Source organism: Trichosurus vulpecula, chromosome 5 (genome assembly GCF_011100635.1).
Source record: "Trichosurus vulpecula isolate mTriVul1 chromosome 5, mTriVul1.pri, whole genome shotgun sequence".
Lineage (NCBI taxonomy): Eukaryota > Metazoa > Chordata > Mammalia > Diprotodontia > Phalangeridae > Trichosurus > Trichosurus vulpecula.
Genome location: NC_050577.1, coordinates 117298919 through 117324789, shown reverse-complemented (window position 1 = coordinate 117324789; position 25871 = coordinate 117298919). Strand labels below are relative to the sequence as shown.

Here is a 25871-nt window from a genome sequence, read left to right as displayed (position 1 = left end):
TGTCAAAAGAAGCAGAGTGTATAGTAAATAAATCATTAGATTTGAAGTAAAAAGACCTGGGTTTAAATCCCAGCTCTCCCACATACTGCCTTTGTGACCTTGGACAAGTCTCTTCATCTCTCTGGGGGGCTCAGTTTCTTCATCTACAAAATGAGGGGGTTGAACTAGATCATTCAATTTTAAAAATATTTATTAAGGGCCTACTATGTGACAAAAATTATTCTAGGAACTGGGAATATGAAATTAAAAAAAATAGTACCTGCCCTCAAGGAGCTAACAATTTAATTGGGGAAACAATATGTATAAATACAAGTTAATGTTTTTGATAGGGGAGGCACTAAGAATTGGAGGGATTTGGACAGGCTCCAGGTAGAAGGTTGTACCTAGACTAAATCAGGATTCCATGAGGTAGAGGTAAGGACAAACATAGAAAAATTCTAAGCTCCCTTCCTGCTCAAAATCTATGATCCAATGACTTTTTGTTACAGAGTATGAGGAGGTAGAGAAATTCTACAAAGAACTGGGCAATCAAGAAACTCCAAATAAAATTATCATATATTTTTATATTCCATGACTTGAATATAAAGACAGGCATAGAGGAATATGTTGAAAAATATACTAGAAAATATGGCTCAGCACCAAGAAACAAAATAGGTTAAAAAATAGGTTAAAGAAAAAAATTTAGACCCATATATCTTTAATTCTTTTTTTCAAGAAGAGAGTTGGTAGGTGCTAGATATGGCAAACTTTGAATAACCTCACAAAATATGAAGTTGGTTGTATCTTGAAAGACAGGAAATGACTGGTTATTGATGTGGGAGTCATTTCCGATATAGCTGCTTATGTACAGGCAAGCTATCAAATTGAGCAAAGAACAAAATCAACACCACATTAGAAAGAAGAAAAAAATATAATCAAAACAGCTCCAAGCTAGCCAATTTAAACCAGATATTGAGAATAGAAAATGGATAAAGGAACAGACATCAACACAAAGAAATCACCACAGTGAGGAGGCCAAAAGATACTGGAAACCAGATCAGCCAGCCAACAATTCATCTCTTTGCCAAGTAGTGAGGTATGGCAACACCAGCTTAAAATACAAACTCAATTGTGAAATCTTACACATAAGGATCGCAGACAATTATGAGATTTAAAACAGTATCATTTCATAAAATAGAATTGGTCAAAGGAAAAAGAAGCTTATAGAAAGTTTGATGTGAGACCCAGTTAAGCCACATCATCCAAAGAGCATTTAAAGGTGAAATTCTAAAGAGAATAGAAAACAGATAAAGTATGGAAACAATCTGTAAAGTTGTCTACAATGGACTATTTTTTTTTATCAGCGACAGTGAAACTATTACATTTGAACTCTAACATCACAGTCGCCAGTGTGCCACATAAAAAAAGTAGAAATAGCCCTAAAAATAATTGGAAGTATACACAAAGAAGATACATTATGGAGACCCCACAGATTTAAAGGTACTACAGGATCAGTTATTAAAATATCTGAAAGAGGAGAAAAGACTGAATGGTTAGGAAAATTCACAGGTACTATGACAACCAAAAAAAAGCAAATGTGAGGATATCACTATCCCATGCCTATTTCCTTATCTCTATAAAATCTTTATAAAAATAATTTATACATGTATTGAGGAGCTTTTGTTTTTCAGTCATTTCACTTGTGTCTAGCTCGTCATGAACCCATTTGAGGTTGGTTTTCTTGGCAAAGACACTGGAGTGGTTTGCCATTTCCTTCTCCAGCTCATTTTACAGATGAGGAAACCAAGGCAAACAGGGTTAAGTGACTTGCCCAGGGTCAAACAGCTAGTAAGTATCTGAGGCCAGATTTGAACTCAGGAAAAGGAATCTTCCTGACTACAGGCCCATCTTTGATGAAAATGTGAAAGGGAAACAGGCAAGCTTTCACTAATAATGTTCTATAATAGATCATATGGTTATTCAATTGACTCGAAGGTGAAGAGAACACAAGATGATCACTGTGCTTGTTGTTTGTTGACTATAATTCGTCAGTAGAGTAAAATGCTACTTCACAGACTCTCTTCCAGATTGTCTCCTATACATGTGTAAAGATCATACAAGATTCATTGATAGACAAAACAAGATAACTTCTTTGAGGATTCTCTGATGACCATACCAGGCAAGGAATATGATAAAGAAACATATGCCCACCAAAAGTGTTTGCCACAGGTTTGGACGTGTTAAAACTCAGATTCCAGATGGAAGAGGAATTTCATAAAGATGGTGATGTTTGTATAGAACATTGTACAGATTATATCAAGAATTCTGCAGAGCCTCCCAAATGAGATCTGTAAACACTCAGAAGCACTTGGCCTAAAAATCTTGGTTTTTCTTACCAAGTAGGTAAAGAATACTATCACGAAACTACTATATGTAGTTGGGTGGTCAGCCCACAGCACTGATCTTTCAGTATATATGTATTGGATATGTAATACACATAGATAGTGAACTAGTCCCAGAATTTAACAGGAAAATGAGAATAAGGTGGATTGCATTTGGGAAATTGTACAGTGTTTTCAACAAGGCCAACCTTCTCCTTGAAACAAAATCCCATCCTTTTAACATAATTATCTTTACAGAGCTATTGTATGGCTGGAAATCATGAAATAGCTCAGTCTCTGAGTAATCAAAATTGTAGATCATTAAATGGAAAGAAATACAGAGGGCATAAACAAGGTGCAGCATTTTGGCAACAAAGATACCATCAACAAGATATATAACCAGGAAAGGTGATTCAATCAACAAACTAATAAGCATTTATTAAGCTCCTGGTATATGTCAGACACTGCCAAGCAACAGAATCTATAGAAGATCAGCCTGCATACAGCACTAACACCCACATACTTTAAAGAGATCTAGGAGAAGTTCCCTAACCAGTTGAGTGAAGGAATTCCAGGAGTGCATGGACAAGGGTTGCAAGGAGAGAAAGATATGGATGGGCTTTGTTCTCTACCACTAGAGGAAATGCCCACATCAATGAGATCACTGAAAGTATCCATGAAAGTAAGCAGCGTTGTTATTTAACTCTGCATAGCATGATATTAGGCACTTAATATTTTTTATTGATTTAACTCTGTAGGTATATTCCATTATACTAGTATACTTTCCATTTAAATTATACAATCAAGGTAACTTAATTAGGAGTTTAGCTGAAGCAATATAAAAAGTGAAAAGCAACCTAGTTTTGGCTCAGTCGAGACCGATTTGTATCAGTCACTTCACCTTCTGTGGGACTCAGTTTGAGTCCATTTGAGTCTGCCATTTCACTCCCTTCTGTACCTCAGTTTCTTTTATGCATTATTTGTAAAACGAAAGTGACATTATGTACATCCTAAGAATGTCATTGGTATGAAATTGGATAATATAAAATGGCCAATGATGTCTTCTGTGAAAAACAGGTGCGTTATCATTGCATTTTTTCTTTTCAATCTTGTAAAATGGAAATGAAACTAAAACTCTGTTTAAAATAAAGCCTGATGTGTTGATGATTGCTAACTTGGATGAAGTGAAATATTTTCAACATCATCAACTAAAAAACACAGGGTCTATACAGGTAGCTAGTAGGTGTACAAGCAGAAAATACAGTATGAATTTATAACATCTGCAATTATTCTTCATCTTCTCCGTGTACTGCCACAAATTGCAGATAGCTAAGGGATTCTTTTCTGTCCCAATATACATTTGAAAGGACAATACCCTAGTGTGAGTATAGTTCTGAATGGAGGCCAGAATTAGAGTCCATATAAAGAGCTGGCTCCAATATTAGGGCACATCTCAAGGCTATTCCAAGCCCTCGTTGTCACCTCAGGGTCCTGGACCAGGATTAACCATTTACCTTCTTTGGTTCAGATCAAATTACTTTCCCACCACCACCAGATCAGCAGCATTCAGTAGATATTAGGCACCTACTATGTGCATCGCACTAGAGAAGATGCAAAGATAAATAACCACCCCTGCCCCCAACCAGAGCTTTCATACCTCCCCACTAGATAGCGGAGGTGGGGGTGGGGGACTCACTGGTGTGTCGGACAGTAGGGAGTGGAGATAAACCAGCAGGCATGAAAGTGGACAGCAGGTGGCGATAGAGTGACTGTGCCCTAAAAGGCCGGCACCTGTGGTGACCACCTCCTGGAGTGTACTCTTGCTGGGCCTGACTCACTCATTGAGTCTAGGTGTACCAAATAAAGTATTCATCCATATGTTCATGAATGGTTCTACATCACAGCAACTGAATCAGAGAAGAACCAAAATACTTGGCCCATTCAGTGCCCATGGAGCTTTCTTTTATAGCAGAACGACAGAAGGAGAGGATTTTAAGTAGCATGGCTACTGGTGCTAACTGGTCACCTGCCTCTCTTCATTTTCCCTTATAACTGGGGAGGGGGGAGCACTGAAAGTCAGCACCTGATTTGACTCCTGACTTACTGTGTGATGTTGGGTAATTTGCTTAATTGCTAAATGTCTCACTTCCTCAAAAGGTGTTGAGAGGATTCACAGAGCTGGACGCCATTCCTTCTGCCTACCCCCAAGCTCGGGAGAGCCCTATATATATTCCCTCTCATGTGTAGGGAAAAGAACCCTCTTTGACCTTTTTATTAAAAAAAAAACCTCTTAATTTTTGGTCTAGACATAGCGCTGTACTGTCAGCGATCAGAATGCTAAAATGCCATGACTATTGGGAGAGGAAGGATAATTGCAGTTAACCTCAAGGTGAGCGCTGTTCTGCTAACCGTGGGTTGTGCAGCATCATAGCTATGGTTAAGATTGATCCTCTGTCCTGTTACATGTACTTGGGTGGGTAACCCAAAGACCTAGTCCTTCAGTATATCTCTGTGGGACAGCCACTACATACGGAAAATGAACTAGTCCCAGAATTTAACAGGAAGAAAACAATGGTACTTATGTGGTATTATCTGTTGGATGCTAAAGACCTAATTTCCCAAAAATATATCACCTGCCCCCTGACCCACTCCATCCCCGCCCAGCAGCCTGCTTCAGATTTCCAACATTAGAATTATTCTTTTAGGTTAAGGCATTCTTTCCAGAAGGCTTCTATAATAATATACATATTATAAGGCAGCTAGGTGACACGGTAGATAGAGCCCTGGGCCTGGAGTCAGAAAGACCCGTGTTCAAATCCAGTCTCAGGCACTTATTAGCTGTGTGACCCTGGGCAAATCACTTTAACCTCTATCTGTCTCAGTTTCCTCAGTTGCAAAATTGGGGTTCTTTTAAATTGTAAAGTGGGGATAGCAATAACACCTACCTGTTGTGAGGATCAAATGAGATAATATTTGTGAAGCACTCAGCATAGTGCTTGGCCCATAGTAGGTGCTACATAAATGCTAATTATTATCATTAGTTCAACCTCCTCTTTTTACAGATGAAGAAACTGAGTCCTAGTGAGGCTAAGTGACTTGTCTAAGGTCACAAGGGTATAAAAGGGACACATGAGCTGACTGTCTCCTAGCAGGGGGCATAACCTTGACAGAATAGCCTAAAAAGGCTACAGAACCTAAGAAAAGTATAACCAGCGTGTGGCTCCACAGTAAAGGATCCTGAGAGGTTAAATGCTTATTGACTGACTGACTGTGAGGAAGAGGGTGGGTGATGTGAGGCTAAGAGTGCCTGGAATGTAGGGTCACTGAAAGGAACAGATGAAGGAAAGAATGCACTGAGTTGTAAAGACTCGCCTTTCTCACTTCGTAATTTCACCATGCATAGCCTAGGATGCTGGACTTTAGAAACACCACATACCCCATTTCCTCTTAACCTGGTCCTATGGCAGTACTTGGAGTTCGTGGTCCCAGGGGGCAGAGAGGAAACAAAAAGGTCCTAAGTATATTCTCACATGCCTCTTCTTCATTCCTGGGATGGAGATAATAGGAGTTCATTGCTATTATCTGTAGTGAATATTAGGAAAAGTCTTAAAATAGATGCTAAATGGTATTATTATGACATACTTTAAGTCTTGAATTTATCTTGAGCTATATATGACTATATTCATTTAGGCCATCCCTCATGCCCCTCTCCTCTACACCAACCATAATGCTTCCTTTCCCTCAGGGTTGGGCTCAGGTATGACTTCCTCTAATTTGAGTCAATCATTTGACAATTATTTAGTAAGCTTCTACTATATGTAAGGTGCTATTCGAGGAGCTGTGGGTACAAAGACAAAAACCAAACAGCCCTGGCCTTCTGTGAAATCCTTCCTTGAGTCCACTGGCAGAAAGTGGATCAGGTTTTCCCAGATCCCACAGAACCACCCAGAGTTGGAAAGCCATCTTGTCCAACTCCTATCTGAAAAAGAATTCCCTCAAGAATCCTCACTGACAAGAGATTCTCCATCTTTTGTCTGAAGACCTCTAATGGGAGGGAACCCAAAGCCCCCTAAACACAGTCCATTCTGTTGTTGTTTCAGTTGTGTCTGACTCTTCATGACACCACTGGAGTTTTCTTGGCAAGGATGCTGGAGTTGTTTGCCATTTCCTTCTCCATCTCATTTTATAGATGAGGAAACAGGCAAACAGGTTAAGTGACTTGCCCGGGATCACACAGCTAGTCAGTGTCTGAGGCTGCATTTGAACTCCAGTCTTCCTGACTCCGGGTCTGGTGCTCTATCCACTGTGCCACCTAGCAGCCCAGATACTTAATAACCATTTACAAAAATCAGTTCTAATCCACAAGTGTTTAATAAGCATCTATGTGAAAACTCAAAGATTACCTATACATGCTCCAGAAAATTCATCCATGTTAGTCTGCTGTGACAGTCCCTTGCATGCTCTGATTAAAGCTTTAATGAATGAATGAGTGAATGAATAAATGAACCAATTTGGCATGTCCTATATAGCCTCAGGAAGATGAACAGTTAGTATAGGAGTATTTCTCATCTGTCCCATTTAGGTTTCTTCTCCAGTCTTCAAAAATCTAGGCTCCTGGGGCTGTGTTTGTGGGTCACCCAAATATATCTTGTGCTCCTGGCGTTGCCTACTGTTGGATTCACAGTCCACCCCATACTTCAGAGACACTGAGGCAGATCAATGGGAGGGATACGGAAAGGGATTGGTTTTAAGTATTTTAAATAGTTTTATGACTGATTGGTTTGGAAACTTATATGAGCAGTGGGATAATTTTTTTTTTTTAAGAAGCACCAGCTATCACTATGCAGCTAGATGGCACTGTGGATGGAGTACTGGATGGGAAGTTAAGAAGACCTCAGTTAAAATCCTGCCTCAGACACCCATTAGCTGTGTGACCCTGGGCAAGTCACTACCCTCTATGCCTCAGTTTCCTAATCTGTAAAAATGGAGATAATAAGAGCACAGACCTGCCAGGGCTGTTGTGAGGATTAGATGAGCTAGCACATATAAAATGCTTTGCAAATCTTAAATTAGAATGTAAATGCTAGCTCTTCCTATTATGCATACAAACTCAAAAACCCTGATACAGCAGCGTAAGGAAGGCATGGATTGTCTCCTCCCCTTGTGGAGCCTTCACCTTAAGGCAGTTTCCTAGGTGGCCTGTCTGGAAACTATATAGACACAAGAATCCTCACAAGTTCCTCTCGAGGAATGTCTCAAAAGTACCATTTAGTATATTATTTTTGCTATGTAAGACCATGTCCGTGTTGTCTCAAATTTTGTTCTAAACGAAATTTAGGTAGGAAAAGGTAGTCTCCAGAAGGCCAAATAGAGAGGCTTCACATGACTCTATGACATGTGGGGTCATGTACACCAAATGCTAGCTTAGTGGAAACACTCTGGCCTTGGATTTAGGACCTCATGGGTTTGAGTCTCACCTTCGAAACTGCCTAACTGAGCCACCCCAAGCAAGAAACTGAATCTCTCTGAATCTTAGTTAGAGTTCATTAGACTATGATCTCCTTGAGGGCAAGGACTGTCCTTTACCTCTTTTTAGTCTCCCCGGCACTAGCACTGTGCTGTCGTTCAGTTGTATCTGACTCTCCTTGACCACATGGACCATATCATGCCAATACTATACATGAGATTATCTTTGGCAGAGATATTGGAGTGGTTTGCCATTTCCTTCTCCAGTGGATTAAGGCAAACATGGGTTAAGTGACCTACCAAGGGTCACACAGCTAGTAAATGTCTGAGGTCACATTTGAACTCAGGTCTTCCTAACTCCAGACCCAGGACTCTATCTGAGCCACCTAGCTGCCTGGCACATAGTAAGTGCTTAATAATTGCTTGATGACTGACTCAGTTTATTCATAGATATTGACCCAGAAAGCCCCACAAGTCTCTACACATGCAAAATTGGGACACCCTGAACTTTTTGCACCATCTACCTCACAGAGAAAATGCTTTGTAATCCTTAAAGCCTTATACAATGCTGAATTATTAATACATGTGTGCAGTGTACAGGGCACTAGACCTGAAGTCAGGAAGAAGGAGGGTCAAATCTGGCCTCAGACACTTAATAGCTGTGGGACTCTGGGCGAGTCGATCTCTCTCTGCCTCTGTTTCTTCAACTGTAAAATAGGGGTGATAATAATACCTATCTCCCAGGGTTGTGGTGAGGATTCAATCTGTGAGGTGCCTTGTAAATAAATAAGTGCTAGTGATGATGATTTCTTGCTGGTAATAAATGATGAAACCAAGAATTTTAGTGACCCTTAGTGTCAGTTCATTTGATATGTGCGTCTACATACCTGTGATGTTCTGAGCATTAAATGAGATCATATTTGTAAAGCACTTAGGAAGTGCTTGGCACATAGGAGGTGCTTAATAAATGAGTCTTTCCTTCCTTATTATACAGAACCAAATCCTGACATGAATTCTACTCTTGCCAGTATATTGTAGGCAGCTTGCCACATGTAAAGCTCAATTGATCAGAAATAGACAAATCCTCATTTTTTTCCTTATAGAAAAATAAACAAACTTAGGTTTTTTGGTTTTTTTTAGAACATCAGAAATGGAAGGAACCTCAGTGATGGTTTAATCACTCCCCTTTTATTTAATTTCGGGGGGGGGGGGGAAAGACTTTTAAAATAGCTCTTGCAAGACCAAATTTCCCAGAAAAACACAGATATACAATAATAGCATTCTGAAAGTTAGAATATTCATTAGAATACAAAACTCATACACACACAAAAGATTACTACTCTTTCCCAATCTAGGCAAAGAGAAATGTCTAGGAATAACACAGTCACATTTCACAAAGGGGCTATATTTACTTAAAGCATCAAAAAAAATGAGCACCAAAAAAAATTTTTAAAAGAGTCCTCAACCAGACCCCATGAGTTAAACCTTTGAAACCAGAAATTATTGTGCTTTTTATCACTTTGCATTAACATAGATCATAAAAAGTTCTTAGTGTTAAAGAGATGTAACCATAGAATTCAAGCAAGCTTTGTCAATTATACGATAAAACATCCTACACCGTGTTATCCTCTATATCCATTATCTCACATACTAGTAAAAACTCTTTAAAGAAGGGACTACCCCTTTCACTTAGTTTCAAACAGTACACTTTGGAAACAAATATCAATCCTGCAATACACACACACAATTTTAGGAACTAACAAAACACCTTTATAAACCCAAATATAACAAATAGTACTTTTAGGCCACTTTTTGATCATACTCGGGAGGAGCATCCTTGTACTCACTGGCATTAAAAAAAGCAGAAGGATTCTTTGCTAAGTATTTTAAGAAATCGTGCAGGTAGTTGAACAACGAAGCCAGACTCCTCTCATCAAAAGACGAACGGGCCAGCGCTGCTCCAATTCGGACAAATAATCTGAGCAGATGTGGAGCTCCGTAGAGTTGGGACACGGGAACACCTGGATGAGCGGCAAGGATCTCAGCATACTGCGGCCTTTCGAACTCATAGAGGAGCTGGGTGCCCAGCAGGACGTCGAAGTAGGCTCGGATCCCCGCTACCATTTCCTCCGCCGCGTACTCGGTGTTATCCCCCTCGCCACGTGCTTTCTTGTAGGTGACATACTCCTCCAGGATGGAGTCCACGTTCCTCTTGGCCGGAAGGGAGAACAGCTGCCTTCGTTTGGTGACCAGGTCGCAGTCCTGCACCAGCAGCGGCTTCAGCTCCGCGGGGATCTGGACCTGGGGCTCGGTGCGGGTGGCGGACGTCCCTGCGCCTTTGGCAGAAGGGTGGCCTCGGGTCCTTCTTCCCTGGTGAGGCTGGGGGGCCTCCCTGGCCGTGCTGGCACTGGCACCGCTGCTGCCCCCTTCTCCCGCGCCCGTTTTCTGCTTGCTCTTTCTGGTTTGGCGCCCGGGGGCCTCCCGGGTGGCCGTGGCTGTGGCCGTGGAGGTGGAGGGCGTGATCCGAATGTTCTGGAAGAGCGTCTCCACGTGCTGCTGCTGCAACGAGGCCGCGGCTGCTGCGCTGCCCCTGCGTCCCTGGGCACTGCGCCTCTGGGCAGCCCCTCGCACCCGCTGCTCCTGGTTGGCCCTCTGAAGGTCGCGCTGCTTCTGCAGGTTGGCCTCGGAGTACTTAAGGACGCGGCTCTCGGGGACCCACTCGTCCCAGTTCTTGTTCCAGCCGCTGTAGTGGATCAGGTAGCGCACTTGTCTGTCCTCTGTGGCCACTCGCAGGCACTTGGCCTCGTAGAGAAGTGGCCCGTGGAAGCACAGCACGCGCTCACCCTCCTGGAACTCGGGTTTTGGGGGCTGCTTGGGCGCCATGGCGGGGCCTCGGTGGTCTCACACCTCCCACAACACGCAGGGATAGGCAGTGGCCCTCGGGGCTGCGGCTGTCGTCACGATCCTAGGGAGTAAGAAGTTATTACTCCTGTTTTCCTACAAGAATCTTAGAAAACTCTGCTCAGTAACTTCTTTTCCACCTACCTAATTCTGTTCTGTATGTTGGTAAAAAACAAAAACAAACGGTCAGGCTTTCATGCCCCCGGAAGATCGGAAGGTCATGGATTTAGAGCTGGAAGGAGCCTTAGAGATCACCTAATCTGCAGATGAGGAAACTAAGGCCCTGGCCCTTTGCAATAAAGCTAATAAACAGCGGAGCTGAGATTTGAACGTATCTTCTCTAACTGCAAATCCAACATTCCTTTTACTGCACTATGCTAACTTTTGGACAAGGAACAGCCAGGATTTCGTTGCTTACTTAAAAAAAAAAAAAGAACACAAAAAACCTTTTAATGTATCATTGTAATATTTTCCCTCTGTTTTTCAGATATTTCCTTTTTTGACCCTGAGCAGCCACAGTTTGGCCCTGATTTTTTTTTTGAAAGTCAGCAATCTGTACTCTAGGGATCTGGGCTTTTTATTAATAGGAGTTGTTGACTGGCACTTATGTAGCAACTTTTAAAGTCCTTGTTTCAGTTTCTCTAAAATAAAAAACGACATGATACAAAACTTTTAAAATAAGCGGAAGGTTAAATACAATGTATGTGGGAAAAGAGAACAGTGGAAGAAATTCCCACACCGATGAGATCACAGATCTCATACTAAATATCTAAGTTACTTAAATTCTGCCTTAGCTCTCCAAGGAATTGACTTTCCCCTGCAAAGACCTTCACCTGAGAAGCCCTAATCTCACCGAGAGAACTGGACTCTTGTCCTGGCTCAGCTACTAATGAGCTACATGGCCTTGGACAAACCACTTCTCAGAGCTTAGTTTCTTTACTTGTGGAATGAGGGCATTGGACTAGATGACCTCTCAGAGCCTCTCAGATCTAATTGTGTATGAGTGTTACCATCAGGCTTTTACCTCTTTTTCCCAATGAAATTCAACAAATATTTAACCAATGCCTGGTATATTTAAGGTACTTGGGACACCTTTTTTTTTTAAATGATGGTTACTACTCTCCAGAATCCTATAATCGAACAGAAAAGATAATGTATGTTCACAAATGAATATGATACCTGTAGACCATGAGAGGGACAAAGAGGAAATCCAGATCAAGGGGTTTTGGAAAATTTAGAGAGAGGTTGCTTTAAGCTGAAGGGATCAAACAAGGTTTCTTGGAGGAGAGTTCCTTTGTTGAGCCTGGGATGAAGAGGAGAAATTTAACTGGGGAAGGTGAGGAGAGAGGGAGCATTCTAGGTGTAAATGACCTTTGAATGCAAGTCAAGTGTTGATTGAGCATTTACTATGTATGCTTCAGGTACCATGCTAAGAGCTGGGGATACAAAGAAAAACAAAAATTGTCCCTGCCCTCCAGGGGTTCATATCTTCCAGGGAAGACAGCATGGAAACCACTATGTACAAAGAAGATATAGACAAGAGAAACTGGAGATTAACTCAGAGGGAAGGCACTAACATTAAGAAGGAGCAGAAAAGGCTTCTTGCAGAAAGTAAGATTTTAGCTGAGACTTTAAAGTCTGGGAAGCCAGGAAGCACAGATGAGGAGGTTGTACATTCTAGGTGTGAAGGATAGTAAGTGGAACTGTACAGAGTTGGGGGAGTGGAATGTTTTATGCAAGGAACTGTAAGGGGGTCAGTGTTGCTAGATCATGGCATAAGTGGAAGAAGGAATGGAGGGATGGAGAAAAGGAAGAGGGAGGGAGGAAGGAAGGAAAGAAGTTAAAAAGAAGGAAGGGAGGAAGAAAGGGATGAGGGGAGGGAGGAAGGAAATAAGTATTAAATACCTATGTACTAGGCACTGTGCTAAACACTTTACAATTATTATTTCAATTGATCCTCACAACAACCCTGGGACATAAGTGCTTTATCTTATCTTATCTTACCATTTTACAGATGGGGAAGCTGTGGCAGACAGAGGTGAAGTGACTGTGATGCCAGATTTGAACTCAGAAGACTGGAAAGGTAGGAAGGGGCCAGGTTGTGAAGGGCTCTAAGAGCCAAACAGATGATTTTATATTTGATCCTGGGGGCAACAGGGAGCTACTGGAGTTTATTGAAAAAGGGAGTAACCTGCTCTTTAGGGCAGATTATTTCAATAGATGGGTGGAGGATAGATTGGTGTGAGGATAAACCTGAGAAGTGAGAAGAATGAATAAGGTATTGCAATGGTCCAGGTGCCAGATGATGAGGTCCAACATTAGGTTGGGAAAACGGGCAAGAGGGAAAATGGAGTGGCTGGTGATCAAATTTAGCTGTCACACAGACTTCATAAAGAGAGGTTGTATGAAATAGGATTGGAAAGATAAGCTGGAGCATGACTGTGGAAGACTTTAAATGCCAGGCATTCTGTATTTTCTGCTCTAAGTAATAAGAGTCTTGTTTTTGATCAAGGCAGTGAAATGCTTAGAACTGTCCATTTTACTCCAAGGCCTGCCCACTTGGTTGCTTTCCCACATGGAGGATTTCTTGCTTGTCTTCGAGCATAATCCTTGAGTTTCAGGTAGAAATTGTCTTCTCCTTAATCTCCCAGCCTCTGATACAAAAGCACAAGCCCTCCCCCACCCCCCGCCCTGAGTTCAGCCTAGATCCTCTTTATCAAATCTAGACCTTTTTATCCCTAGATTTTTTCATCTCCTCCTAAGTTAAAAAAAAAAAAAACCTTTTGAGCTCCCCTGACTTTAGCCCCTCCAACCTGTACTCTTTCCTTCAAACAACTTTGTTTTTGTAACCATCCCCGTTTCCATCCCTGGACACTAACTCTCTTTGTCTGTTACAACTGGTTTATCAGTTCATCAGTGTGGGGAAGGTATGGGGTGGGGAAGGCACGGGATATCTGGATGGGGGCATACATTTGTATTGGATTATAGCATGGTCTAGGTGCTCTCTAAACTTCCTTTCACCTCTAAAATCCAATGGTCTATGACCATAACAAGGAGACCTGGGTGTCATTCATGGAGTCAGATTTAAGTTCAACATATTTAGAGGGAGCTAGATGGTCTGGGAAACAGGAAGACTTGGGTTTGAATCCTGCCTTAGATGTGTGCTAGTTATAGGACCTTCGACAAGTCACTTAACCTCTCTCAGCCTCAGTTTCCTCAGCTGTAAAATGGGAATCATAATAGCAGCTCCCTCACAAGGGAGGGAGGATCAAATAAAACGATGTATGTGTAATGCTTTGCAAACATTTTGTACTATGTGCTAGTCGTTATTATTAATAATTATCAAAGAAACTTCCAGTTAATGAGAGCTGTCTAACAACACAATGGGCTGCCTTGGGAGCTAGTGGCTCTAGCACATAACTGGGGATTTTACAGCAGTTTGTATGACTGTCAGGGACATTGTAAATGGGATTTGCTGCTCTGAGTAAAAGTTGAGTCAGATCACCTCTAAGGTCACTCCTAATGCAAGGATTATATGATTCTATGAGAAAGAAAATGAGAGATGAAGTGCTTAGTTACTCAAATTGTTGAGGGTCTATCTCTGAAAGGAAAAACAAAAACTTTGGGTTAAAAAAGTCAATCCAGTATTTTTTTTCTACTGTCTTAAAATTCAGTTGGTTTGGCTTGTAGCTGTTCTAAAGGAATGTGCAAAAATTGTTCATTAAAATAGCTGAAGACATGAGCCCAATGAAAAAAGTCCATTTGATGGCTGCTTGTAGACATGAACTAAGTGGTCCACCTACTTGACTGTAGTTCTAAGACCACTTCTCTGCTACTATATCTGGAAATCTAGTACCATTATGGAAACTTCTAGGCTGAGTGGTGAGAGAGAAGAAAGTATTATTTACTTCAAAGAAATTTTCCATTTTTGCTCTCTTAACAGACATGTATTTACCTTAACTGTTTTGTATCATAAATTTCTTTTTTTGTACAATCAGGCACATGGAGACTCTATTCTTAAAATGAAAGAACTAAGTGGTAGTAATAGGAGTTCATCGTGGTATAGTCAGTCAACAAGCAGTGCTTACTGTGTGCCAGGCACTGCTCTAAGTTCTAGGAAAACAAATTCCTAAGCAAGAAAAAAATAAATAAAAGCAAAAGTTCCTGCCCTCGAGAAGCTTACATTCTCATAGAAGAAAGCAGTACATAAAGCTAAAAAGTTAAAAGGGGGAGGGACAGAAAAGGCAGGGGTGTCTGGGGCATAGAAGAAAACTCTGGAGAGTTATAAGTAGAGCCTGAAAGAGGAGTGAAGGCATGAGCATGGGACTGGCATAAGGCTTCCTCAAAATGGAAGTTTGAGGAGGAGCTCACCAATTAGAAGATGGTACCACAGGAGCAGAGAGCTCTTCTGGTGGCACATGGAGAAGTCCAGAGTCAGGAGGGGAGCCTTTCTTTTTAGACTCTAAAATTCTAATTTGTCACTTCAGTTATAAACACACTTTTATTGGAAAGTTTCCTAGATCACATTTCCCTTGTTATATCTATTAAGTAAACGTTGTTGGAGGAGGATATAGTCTTTAGTGATGTTCCATGAAGACCTTCTCTTATGTTATGGGTAGATTGAACAAGGATACATATGAAAATTGCTTTTTACTGCCTTGGAATAAAAAGTTTTGTGTGGTGCTTTGGAGATTCTTTGCTTTGGACAAGTCACATATAAAATTGTCAGGGACCAAGACCTCTGAAATGAACATGTCCTCAGGATAAAGGTATGAGCCTTAGTAAGAAGCTCGAGATAAATAGTAGGAAACTGAGTTTTTGATCAGTCAACCTGTCATTGACCAGTTTGCCTGAAACCTTATGCCTCCATTGCCCAAATTAGAAAACAGGTACCTCAGGGAGATACTGGGCATCCTCTTAAGCTAATGGACACATCATCATGTCACAAAGAATTTACAGAGAAGGAAAGGGACCAAAGATGTTTAAGAACTACCGTGTCCACATGGACTAACTTGCTTCAGAGCTGTCTTCAAAGCCTTCCTTTAAATTATTCCATACTTCTCCCTGCCCCTACAGAATGTCAGTCAGGCTAGCTAACACCACTGATTTAACTCTTCTGAAACCTGGCCTTAACAGACCATAGGTAATAATCACCCTTGCAGTGAAGGATTGGCACCTGGATCTTCCCAAGTTCTGGACTTGCTCCCAGGTTACTCCCCCATTTCTGTGGTTCTGGGGCCTGGTGCTTCCTTTTACCATCTGCTACTCACAGAAGTTTGGTTTCATTGTTCAACGCTTTTTTTAGTTACCAGAAACCAAAATCTCACAAATGTATACTCCTCACTATCGAGTCAACAAAAAATTGAAAAATTTTCTCAAATTTTCCCATTTTTTGCTAAGTATGAAGGTAAATTGCTTTGAAAAACCACAAATCACATACTGTTCCCCCCCACCCCATACACAGATAGGATTATGAGCAAGCGAATACTGTGAACTATGCTGGCATTTAGGCCACAACTTTAATTAGAGTTCTCATGACCTCATACTATGTAATTTGCAGAAGTTGAGGTTTTCGGTGCTTAGCTATGAATCCCTTGGGGTAAAAAAAAAAAAAAGTCCAAGAATCATTTCCAGAACCAGCTTGTTCACGTTGATCTTTTCCTTATCGGTCACTATTTACTCTCAGGTGGAAGGAAGTATAAACATTATCAAGTTTTGTTTTGTTGGGTTTTTTTAAGATGAGGGCAGAAAGCAACTCCCTGTTTGACTGCTATGAAGAAAAAGCCTCTCAGTCTCCCTTCTCTCCCTAGTATTCTTTGGCAGAGAGTTCTTAACCTCTGGGTTACTCCTGGCTCCAAAAGGCCCATCAGTAGCATGTCACAATTTTATTTGTTCTGAGGATGTAGAGAACCTGGGTCCTTGCTTTTTGGGACCAGGGAGGTGATATGTTAGTCTTTGAACAAATCTGCTAAAGCAGATTTATGTGCAGAGCTATAAATTAGTCACCAAAGAGGTTTGTAGGACATTTCCTGCACATGTTAGCAGTAAGATAGCTCAGTGGATAGAGGACTGAAATTGGAGTCAGGAAGACCTGAGTTCAATTCAGACACTTACTAGCTATGTCACCCTGGCCAAGTCAGTTGACCTTTCTGTGCCTTGGTTTCCTCATCTGTAAGATGGTCATCCTAATAGCATTTACCTCACAGGATTGTTGTGAGGATCAGATAATATATGTGTAAAGTGCTTTGCAAACCATAAAGTGCTATATAAATGTTGGCTGTTAGAGTGACTACCTGCTCATATTTATGTAAGCTGTCTGTCCTAGGGCAAGTCTATTAACCTCTGTTTGCCTCAGTTTCTTCAACTGAAAAATAGGGGTAATAATAGTTCCCACCTCCCAGGGTTGTTGTGAAGATCAAATGAGATAAATTTTGCAAAGTTCTTAGCCTGGTGCCTAGCATGGAGTAGGTATTATGGAAGTGTTAGCTTTTATTGTTATGTAGCATTTTATAATGTGCTTTCCTTCCAACCACTCTGTGAAGTAGGTTTCTTAAACACCATTAACCTTATTTTGCAGAAAAAGAAGCTGAGGCTTGTATAGGTGGAGGGACTTGCCCGAGATCATGCAGCTGGCAAGTCAAGATTTCACCTGGATCTCCTGAGTCCCCATTGAGAACAGCAATTCCTTCTCAGAGAATTCAGTCTGAAAGAATAGAAATGATACAGTTCTTCCCTCAGAGTTCTTCATAGTTGAAAGGCGGAATAGGACAGTTATCTAGAAATGTACATGGAATTCAACAGAAGTGCATGGGAGAGGGCAGAAAACCCAATTCCTCAAATAGCACCATGAAATAAAAATGCCAGGTGGATGATCCAGATTGTGGCAATGCCGTTGGATGGACAGCCCATTGAGTTAGTCCCATCAATACATATACCTTGCAGGTTAACACTGAACTGGATCCTGAACTGAACAGAAAAAAGAGAGCTGGGATTGCTTATGGGAAATTACGCAGTGCCTTCAATGATTCCATATTGCTTCTTGACCTCATTTTTTTTTAGCATGGATATTCTCCCAGTGATGCTGTATGTGAGAGGAATGGTGCACCATGATCTCTGTAGAATCAAAATTACAGCTGACCCAAAGGTTAATGGAAAGATACGTAGTAGGGGTAAAGAAGGTGTCAAATATTACTAAAAAGGACTTTCATGAAAGAAGGAGCATAAAAACATTATTAATGACTAAAAAAGGAAGTGAGTCTGGTTAGGTAGCAAGAGAGAGGAATAACAGGTGGCCAGCCCATAATACATTGGTACTGCTGAACTATTTTTAAAAACCAGAGAAATGTCTCTAGTACGTTGAGGGGAGACTCTTCTATGGAAGATTTTACTAAGAAAAAAACTGAACAAGAATCATGCAAGATGAGGAGGCATAGATGGCTTGCTGCTTTGGTGTATGGAATTATCAGATAGATGACTTCGCTGTTCTATCAAAATAATGCCTAAACACTCAGAGAAGTAGTTCTTTTAAACATTTGTTAAACAAAGGGCTTCTTTCAATGATTGAATCAAATGATGGGGTTCAAATTGTGGAGTTTACCATGAACTAAGCATGAAGGATAAAAATACTACAATGAAAAAATGCCAATTTATTTAATAGTGGTCCCCAAAAGAATAAAGTAAAATTTTATTTGGAGAGGGTAAGGTAAAGAAAAATGAGAAAAAAGTTCATGGAAGGCCTTTATCTTGCTGCCGTCATTCAAGATATAATTGGGGGAAAGCAGCAAAGTGCCCTGGAAAGAATACTGAACTAGTAATTGGTTTTTGTTTTGTTTTTTGATTTTGGGTTTTTTTTTTTGGACTAGTAATTGGGAGACCAGGGTTCAAGTCCTAGCCCTATCACTAATCTATGAAGTTATTTTAATAGTTGAGAACTACATGTAGCTATGAACTAAATGGTCCATTTATTTATTTGACTATACGGTTCATTGACCATATGAATGTTTTAACTATATGGTCCATTTATTTGACTATAGTTCAAAGACCACCTCTTTCTTCATATAGCTGGAGCTCCAGTATCCTTGCTGAAACCACTGAGGGTAAGAACATTTACATAGAGAGCTCTTGCCCTGGGGGCTGTACATTTACTTTTTAAACAAATTTTTATAAAGGTATTTCAATATAATTGGTTTCCTATGGATTTTTTGTTTTGTACATTTAAAAACAATTCTTAAAGGGACATCCTTAGGTTTCACTGTACTGCCTAAGGGTTCCATGACATAGAAAAGCTTAAGAACCCCTAAATTAGATTATTATATGATTGTTGTGGAAATCCACTTATAGCCACTGAATTTATGGTGGGGGGGTGTTCAGTCATTGTAAGTAATTTTTCCCTAATTGATTGGCTCAAATACAGAGTGATCCAAATCAGCTGTTAATATGGCCAAAAAGCCCAGATTGATTTTTTCAGATCTGTTTTCCATCAAATAGACACGGCCTTGGATCTACAATAGTTTCACAAAAGCGAGGGGAGGGTGTTAACTTCCAGCTTGTTGATATTTTTTTATTGCCAATGCATCTGAAAACAAGACAAGAAGAAAGCATTTCTTCTGACCCACTTAATTATTTTTTTTAAAGTTTTGTCCCCAGCTGCCCATAACTAATGTTGTAGTTAAAATTGCAAGAGAATTTTCTTTTCTTTAGAAGCTTGTTCTCATCTGTAAGTTATTTGACTGAAACCTGAGGTGCTTGGTTTCAGCACAAAGGTGACTTTGGAGGGGAAAGTTTATGCCAGACTGGTTCAGTTGTTTTTGTGTTATGCAAGCAGAAGAAAAAAAAAATTAACTGTTTACTCCTGAGTTATAAATTTCAGATTCGTTTTAGGGCAAATGGCAAAATGTCCAAGCTTCAAACCTCACTTCTGTGTTAGCATTTAGATGGAATATCATCTGTTTCTATTCAGAACTAAAACTAAGAAGCTGAAGGATATTAAATAATAGGCTTTTGCCCATTTAAGGAAACTATTTGAAGGTCTGACATTTCTTACAGCAAAAAGAACAGTAAATTACATTTTAATTGTGACAGTAGTAAATTTTTAAATGTTTGAATTTACATAAATCTATATTTCTGTCATTTGCTTATGTAAGGTAAAGTGGGTTTTTTTTTCTTTTTTGCTTTTTTCCCGTGAAAAACTTTGTAAAAAACAAATGATATCCAAAACACACTAAGAGCTGGACATGGTGGTATGCCTGCAACCCCAGCTGAAGCTGAAGAATCTTTTGAGCTTAGAGCTTCCGAATTGAAGTTGGCTCAAAGCCCATCAGCCATCTTCACTAGGTCTGGCACCAATATTATGAGCCTCTGGGAGCAGAGGACCACCAGGCAGCCTAAGACTCTAACCTAGTTGGAAATGGAGCTGGTCAAAACTTCCAGGTTGGTCAGCAGTAGGGTTGGGCCCATGGGGACACTGTACTTCCAACCTGAGTGAGACAGGCACATAGACAGACAGAAAAGAGGAAGGGAAAGGAAGGATGGAAGGAAGGAAGGAAGGAAGGAAAGAAGGTAGGAAAGAAGGAAGGAAGGGAGGACAGAAGGAAGGAAGGAAGGAAGGAAGGAAGCGAGAAAAGAAGGAAGGAAGGAAGGAAGGAGGGAGGAAGGAAAGAAGAGAGGGAGGGAGGAAAGAAGGAAAGAGAAAGAAAAGGAAGGAAGGAAGAAAAAAGGAAACACTAATGCATTTTAGCATTTAAATTATAAATGTATGACCTGACACATGACAAAGATTGCTCTTACCTTTATCTAGTCTAATGTATAATGATGTGATAATACATTACTACTGTGGTTTCTAACCTAATTGTAAATAAAGCAGATTGTATGATGCTCGTGGTGTTAATTTAACTTACTTTTTCAATTTTAGATTTATTTTTAGGTTATAAGTTGAACTTTACTTAACTTCAAGTATATTCATGTATATGATGTATGTATGTATGTGTACATAGATTAGATATAGATATTTCAAGTCCCCCATCCCCGAAACATTCTCCCTCTTCATCTCCATCTCCTGGCTTCCCTGACTTCAAGTTTCAACTAAGAAGCCTTTCCCAGTCCTCCTCAATCTTAGTGCCTTCCCTCTGAGATTAACCCTAATTCATTAAACCTACATGTATGTATGTGTATATAAAATATATATGTTGTTTTTACATAAAGTTGTTTGCACGTTGTCTCCCCTGTTAGATAATGAGTTCCTGGAGAGCAAGGACTGTTTTTTTTTTTAATTAGTTTGTTTGTTTTTTGGTATCTCTGGAACTTACCTAGAACACAGTAGGAGATTAATAAATGCTGGTTGACCTCATATTATCTCATACAAATGACATTTCATTTGTATGAGATAATATATGTAAAATTCTATGAAAACTTTAGAGTGCTTCATTTTATAATTGTTTTTACTAGACCTGTATTGGTGTAGGGAGCTCCCAGAGCAGAAACTCCTTCTACCTAGGCAGGCCAGCATCCTTTCTGCAACTTATAGTTTTGGAGAATCGCCTGGGTCATTGATAGGTTAAGTGATTTTAGTATGTGTCAGATATCGACTCGAATCCAAGTCTTTCTGACTCTGAAGCCAACTTTTTCTCCGTTTCCCGGATGCTTCTGCAAAGTCTATATAAAGATCAACTATTATTATTATTATTATTATTAATTATTATTATCATTATTTAAGCAATGGATGGATAACCATTCATTGGAGATGTTGTTGTAAAAGGTATCTTGTTCTGGCACAGGCAAACTCAACCCCGTGTTATAATAATAATAAATACTAATAACAATAACTAACATTTATGTAACACTTACTATGCACTAGGCACTGTGCTAAGTGCTCTATAAGTATTATCTCATTTGAGCCTCACAACAACCCTGGAAACCTGAGGTCAGATTTGAACTCACGTCTTCCTGATTCCTGGCCTGGCACTCTATCCACTATACAACCTAGCTGTCCTAATTTCTAGAAAAATGAATATATGCTTTAATACTGTCATTCATTTTGATTCACCTTAATTCAGGCCTTCATCACTTCTCACCTAGACTATTGAAACAGTCTCCTAATTAATCTCCCTGATACTAGTCTATCCTTCACACAGAAGCCAAGAGCGATTTCTCCCTAAGCCTGCTCAACAAACTTCAGTGGTGCCAATTGCCTCAAGGATAAAACATTAATTCTTCTGTTTAGCTTTTAAAATTTTCACAACATAACTGCAACCTATCTTTCCAGCTTCGTGTTACATTATTATTACATTTTATTTATATTTTACAATCCAGCCAAATTAATCTTCTCTCTCTTTCTTAAACACGACCCTCCATGTTTCATCTCTGTACCTTTGAAATGGCTGCCTTCCATGCCTGGAACCCGCTCCCTCTTTACCTCTGGCTCATGGAATCCCTCTCTTCCTTTAAGATTCAGCTCTACCGCCACCTTCAATAAAGCCATTTTTGACCATCCCATCTGCTAATACTCTCCTTCCCAACTCGCCTTGTACTTAACTACCTTCTATTTATTTGAGTTTATATTTATTTTTATATGTGTATATATGTACTTGTGCCCTCCAATAGACTGCAAAGCTCCTTGCAAGTAGGGATGTTCCATTCTTTGTATACACAGTGGCAGGCAGATAATAAGTGCTCAATGTTTGTCATTGAAATAGTGATATTGACTCAGGAAATGTCACCCCCAGGCGCCAGTCTCTATGATACTTTCCCTGCCAATGAAAATTATTATGAATGAAGAAAGTATTAGGGAAACTAAGGTTTCCTTTTCTTTTTTTAATTCATGGAAGGCACATAAATATATTATGGAATAGAGCGTTCTGTTGCAAAGTGTTTGGTAATATAAAAGGAAATGACGGAGGCTGCTGTACTTAGATATGTCAATACATGTACCAATCGTGATTTTAAAAAATCCCTCTCCTTATTCGTGCATGTTATCATATATTTTCAGAACAACAAGGCAGTTAGAAATTGTGAACACTTAAGATTAGTAAATGATTTACAATTGAGGGGAAATCTTAAACTCTAGTCTCCCAAATTATTTCCACATATGGTTTGAAATTCCACCATCAGAAATTCATTCTTTTTGATTCTACTGCAGAAGTCTTCTTCCTTTTTTTTTTTTTAAATGCACATTAAGTGTAATACATTAAATTAATTCACACTGAGGTATTGGTGACTCATCAGATAATTTCCTCTGGTCAAAAGAGTGGAAATGGTAAAAGAATACTGGATACCCTTAGGAGGCATTATGAAAGTTATGGGAGAAAAGAAAGGGTCACCAGAAACGACCTTTGCCTATTTAATAATATTCTCCCGGTATTCTCTTGTAGTAGGAGGAATTAATCAAAGCACTTCCTGAAATCACTTGATTTCCCCAGCATATCTTGATAACCCATCCACAAAGTTGGAACATTTTGTTTAGAAGCTATATATTCTCCACGGCGGCATGTAATTATTACAAGTCATATTCTAAGGACACCAGCAAAAGGGCATTAGCTGTATCCCAGAGATGGCAGCCACTGGCAGCACATACTTATTCCCGGGGCTTATTTAAGAAACCTGAGGACCTTCTCCTGCTGCCGGTGTCTTTAAGCAGCCTGGAAGTAGAAACTTAGCCTCTGGGTGTGGTTTTGAGAGTGATCCAACCAGGACAGAGGATCTGTTCTGTTGACCTTGGCAAGGTCACTGAAGAGTTGTCCCAGAGAGATTTTTTATCCAAGAGAAGAGAAGGCTTTGGGAAGGTAAAATAATCACTTTCAGTATGTATGCAGAGGTATTATTATTGTTGACTAGGGTGCATAACAACATCTTGTCAAGAGCTCGCTTTGTGCAGACCACTCTCTTAGGCACAGAGGGAGATATGACGTTTAAATATATAGAGTCTCCGCCCTTGTGGAGCCAAAGATTATATAACTACGAGTCCTCGTGGAGCTTACATAAATAGCAAGATGAGAGATTTAGGTTAGCTATAAGAAAGCACTGCCTGAAGGGAGGTTTGTTAAATGCTGAAATGGAGGTAACAGTAGGGACTTTTAGCAAAATGTTGAAAAATCAAAACACCAGCTCAGTGTTTGGAATAGTTGAGGGGATAGTTAGTCAGAAGGCAGAAAGTAATGATATAATTGTATAACCTCACCCCCATTACATTCACTTCTTGAGGTCCAATGGAATGAGTTAGAGTACTGATCCCACTTTTTTTTCACTTTATTTTGTTTTGTTTTGAAAGACTTCTACTTCAATCCCATCTCTTTTGAGCAGATAAATTTTATAAATTTCATAAAATTTATGAAAGTCCCTCCTGTTCTTTATTTTACTATATCTGCTCCTTCTCCTTAAGGCAGTCAGTGATCAGAGATAGGTAGGAAAAAGAAAACCATGCCACATCATTGGTGTTCCCCAGCCATGAACTCCGCCTGTGCTAGCAAACAAATTTTGCATTCTGTCATCTCATCCTTTTTCCCAAGGGCAGAAGTGTTTGGTATTTACAAAGAACTCTTATTTGCACATGTTTAATACCAGCTATTATTGTCCTCCTAATAGTGTTATTTTATCCTCCTTTCATACATGTTAGCATATGTTTGTTACATGCATCTTACATATATCATTTCAGATTTAATTTCAGATACCAAAGGGCAGGCTCAGTTTGTAAAGCTAGCCTCTTGAGCTAATTTTCAAGTTAAACTGTCTGAATTAGGACAAATTGGGAAAATATGTTTAGCCTCAAGCCCTTCTTCCTCAAATGTTTAAGCTTTTTGAATATTTTATGAGGCGTGGAAATGTTGTAGAGCTGTAGATTGATCAAAATCCTACGAGCTGATTTTTTGTTTGGACTCTAATCCCCAAAACATTTAAGTTTAGTTAAGAAATCAGGCTCTGGGAAGCTGAGAGATTTCAAAACATGATAAAAATCAGTTGTGCTGTGATTTTTTCTTGTAGTCACTTTTCTGTGCCTCAAAGATGTTCTTTTGGGGGTTTTAGCCACCAGGACTTGGGAGACAAATAAATGAGGTTTTTACTCCCTTTTTTTAAGGATCATTTCTTGGCTAATTAGCCATCCCACCACAAAAGGGTGATGGTTCCATTATATTAATATGAAAATAGGTCTGTAAGTAAACATACATAAAGGAATGGGACCTTGTTTAAAATTTTTTTTTTAAATTTCCCTGGCAATTACGAATAATGTTCAAATGAGCTGATGTGGAAAGAAGTTGAAAACATAATAATCGGGACCTCAGGAGACCCAGCTTCTGGCCAAACCTCCATTAGGAGGCCTTTACTGGTCCCTCATAGCTGTTGGTGCCCTTCCCACTGAGATTACATATATACAGATTATATACATATATATATATACACATACATATATATAAACATGCACATACATATAAATGTGTATATACATGTGTGTACATACATTTTGTATATGTGTATTGTGTATATATTTATGTATTGGCTGTCTGTGTATACATGTGTGTATGTATATCATAGATACATATACATATATATCATATGTACTTAGTTACTTACATGTTCTCTCTCCCATTAGAATGTGAGCTTCTTGAGAGCAAAGACTGCTTTTGCCTTTCTTTGTATCCCCACTGCTTATCTTAACGGCTGGCATATCATAAATGGTAATTGATTGCCAGACTATAGGAAAATCTCTTCATTTCTCTGAGCTATTTCAGCTATAAAATGAGGGAGTTGGACTAGATGGTCTCTCGAGGTCCTTTCCAACTCCAAAATCCTGCAAATCTATGAAATAGACTAATAAAAAGTTTGCTTGAACTACCAAATTTGAAGTTTTCTCAGCACAAAAACTATGTGTAGATTTGTTCCTAACCAAAACAATATTACTCTAAAACTAATGTATTTCACAGATGGGTCTATCCGGAAGCACTTTTCAACATTCAAAATATCACTCGATGGAGACATCTAAAAAAAAGTTTATTTTTATTATCTCCAAATATTTGTTTATGCTAAAATGTTTGAAGCAAACTGGCACTCCAAATTGAAAAATAGGCATTTTCATCAGGAACAAACATTTTGGCAGTTAAGTGTCCCCTAATGAAACATTTTGTTGAGAAATGGGTATTTGATTTGAGAGATGTTTGC

The 25871-nt window shown here is 39.7% G+C and overlaps 1 protein-coding gene across 1 annotated transcript; it reads right to left on the bottom strand.

Moving 5' to 3' along the window:
- Positions 1 to 9626: 9626 nt before the first annotated feature.
- Positions 9627 to 10709, bottom strand: LOC118851043 (mortality factor 4-like protein 1). Its single transcript, XM_036760624.1, has one exon. It carries the CDS (start codon positions 10707 to 10709, stop codon positions 9627 to 9629), a length of 1083 nt encoding a protein of 360 aa, XP_036616519.1.
- Positions 10710 to 25871: the final 15162 nt, after the last annotated feature.

Bases quoted from the DNA above. Each gene is read 5' to 3' on its own strand.
- LOC118851043 (XM_036760624.1), bottom strand. From the start codon at position 10,709: ATGGCGCCCAAGCAGCCCCCAAAACCCGAGTTCCAGGAGGGTGAGCGC.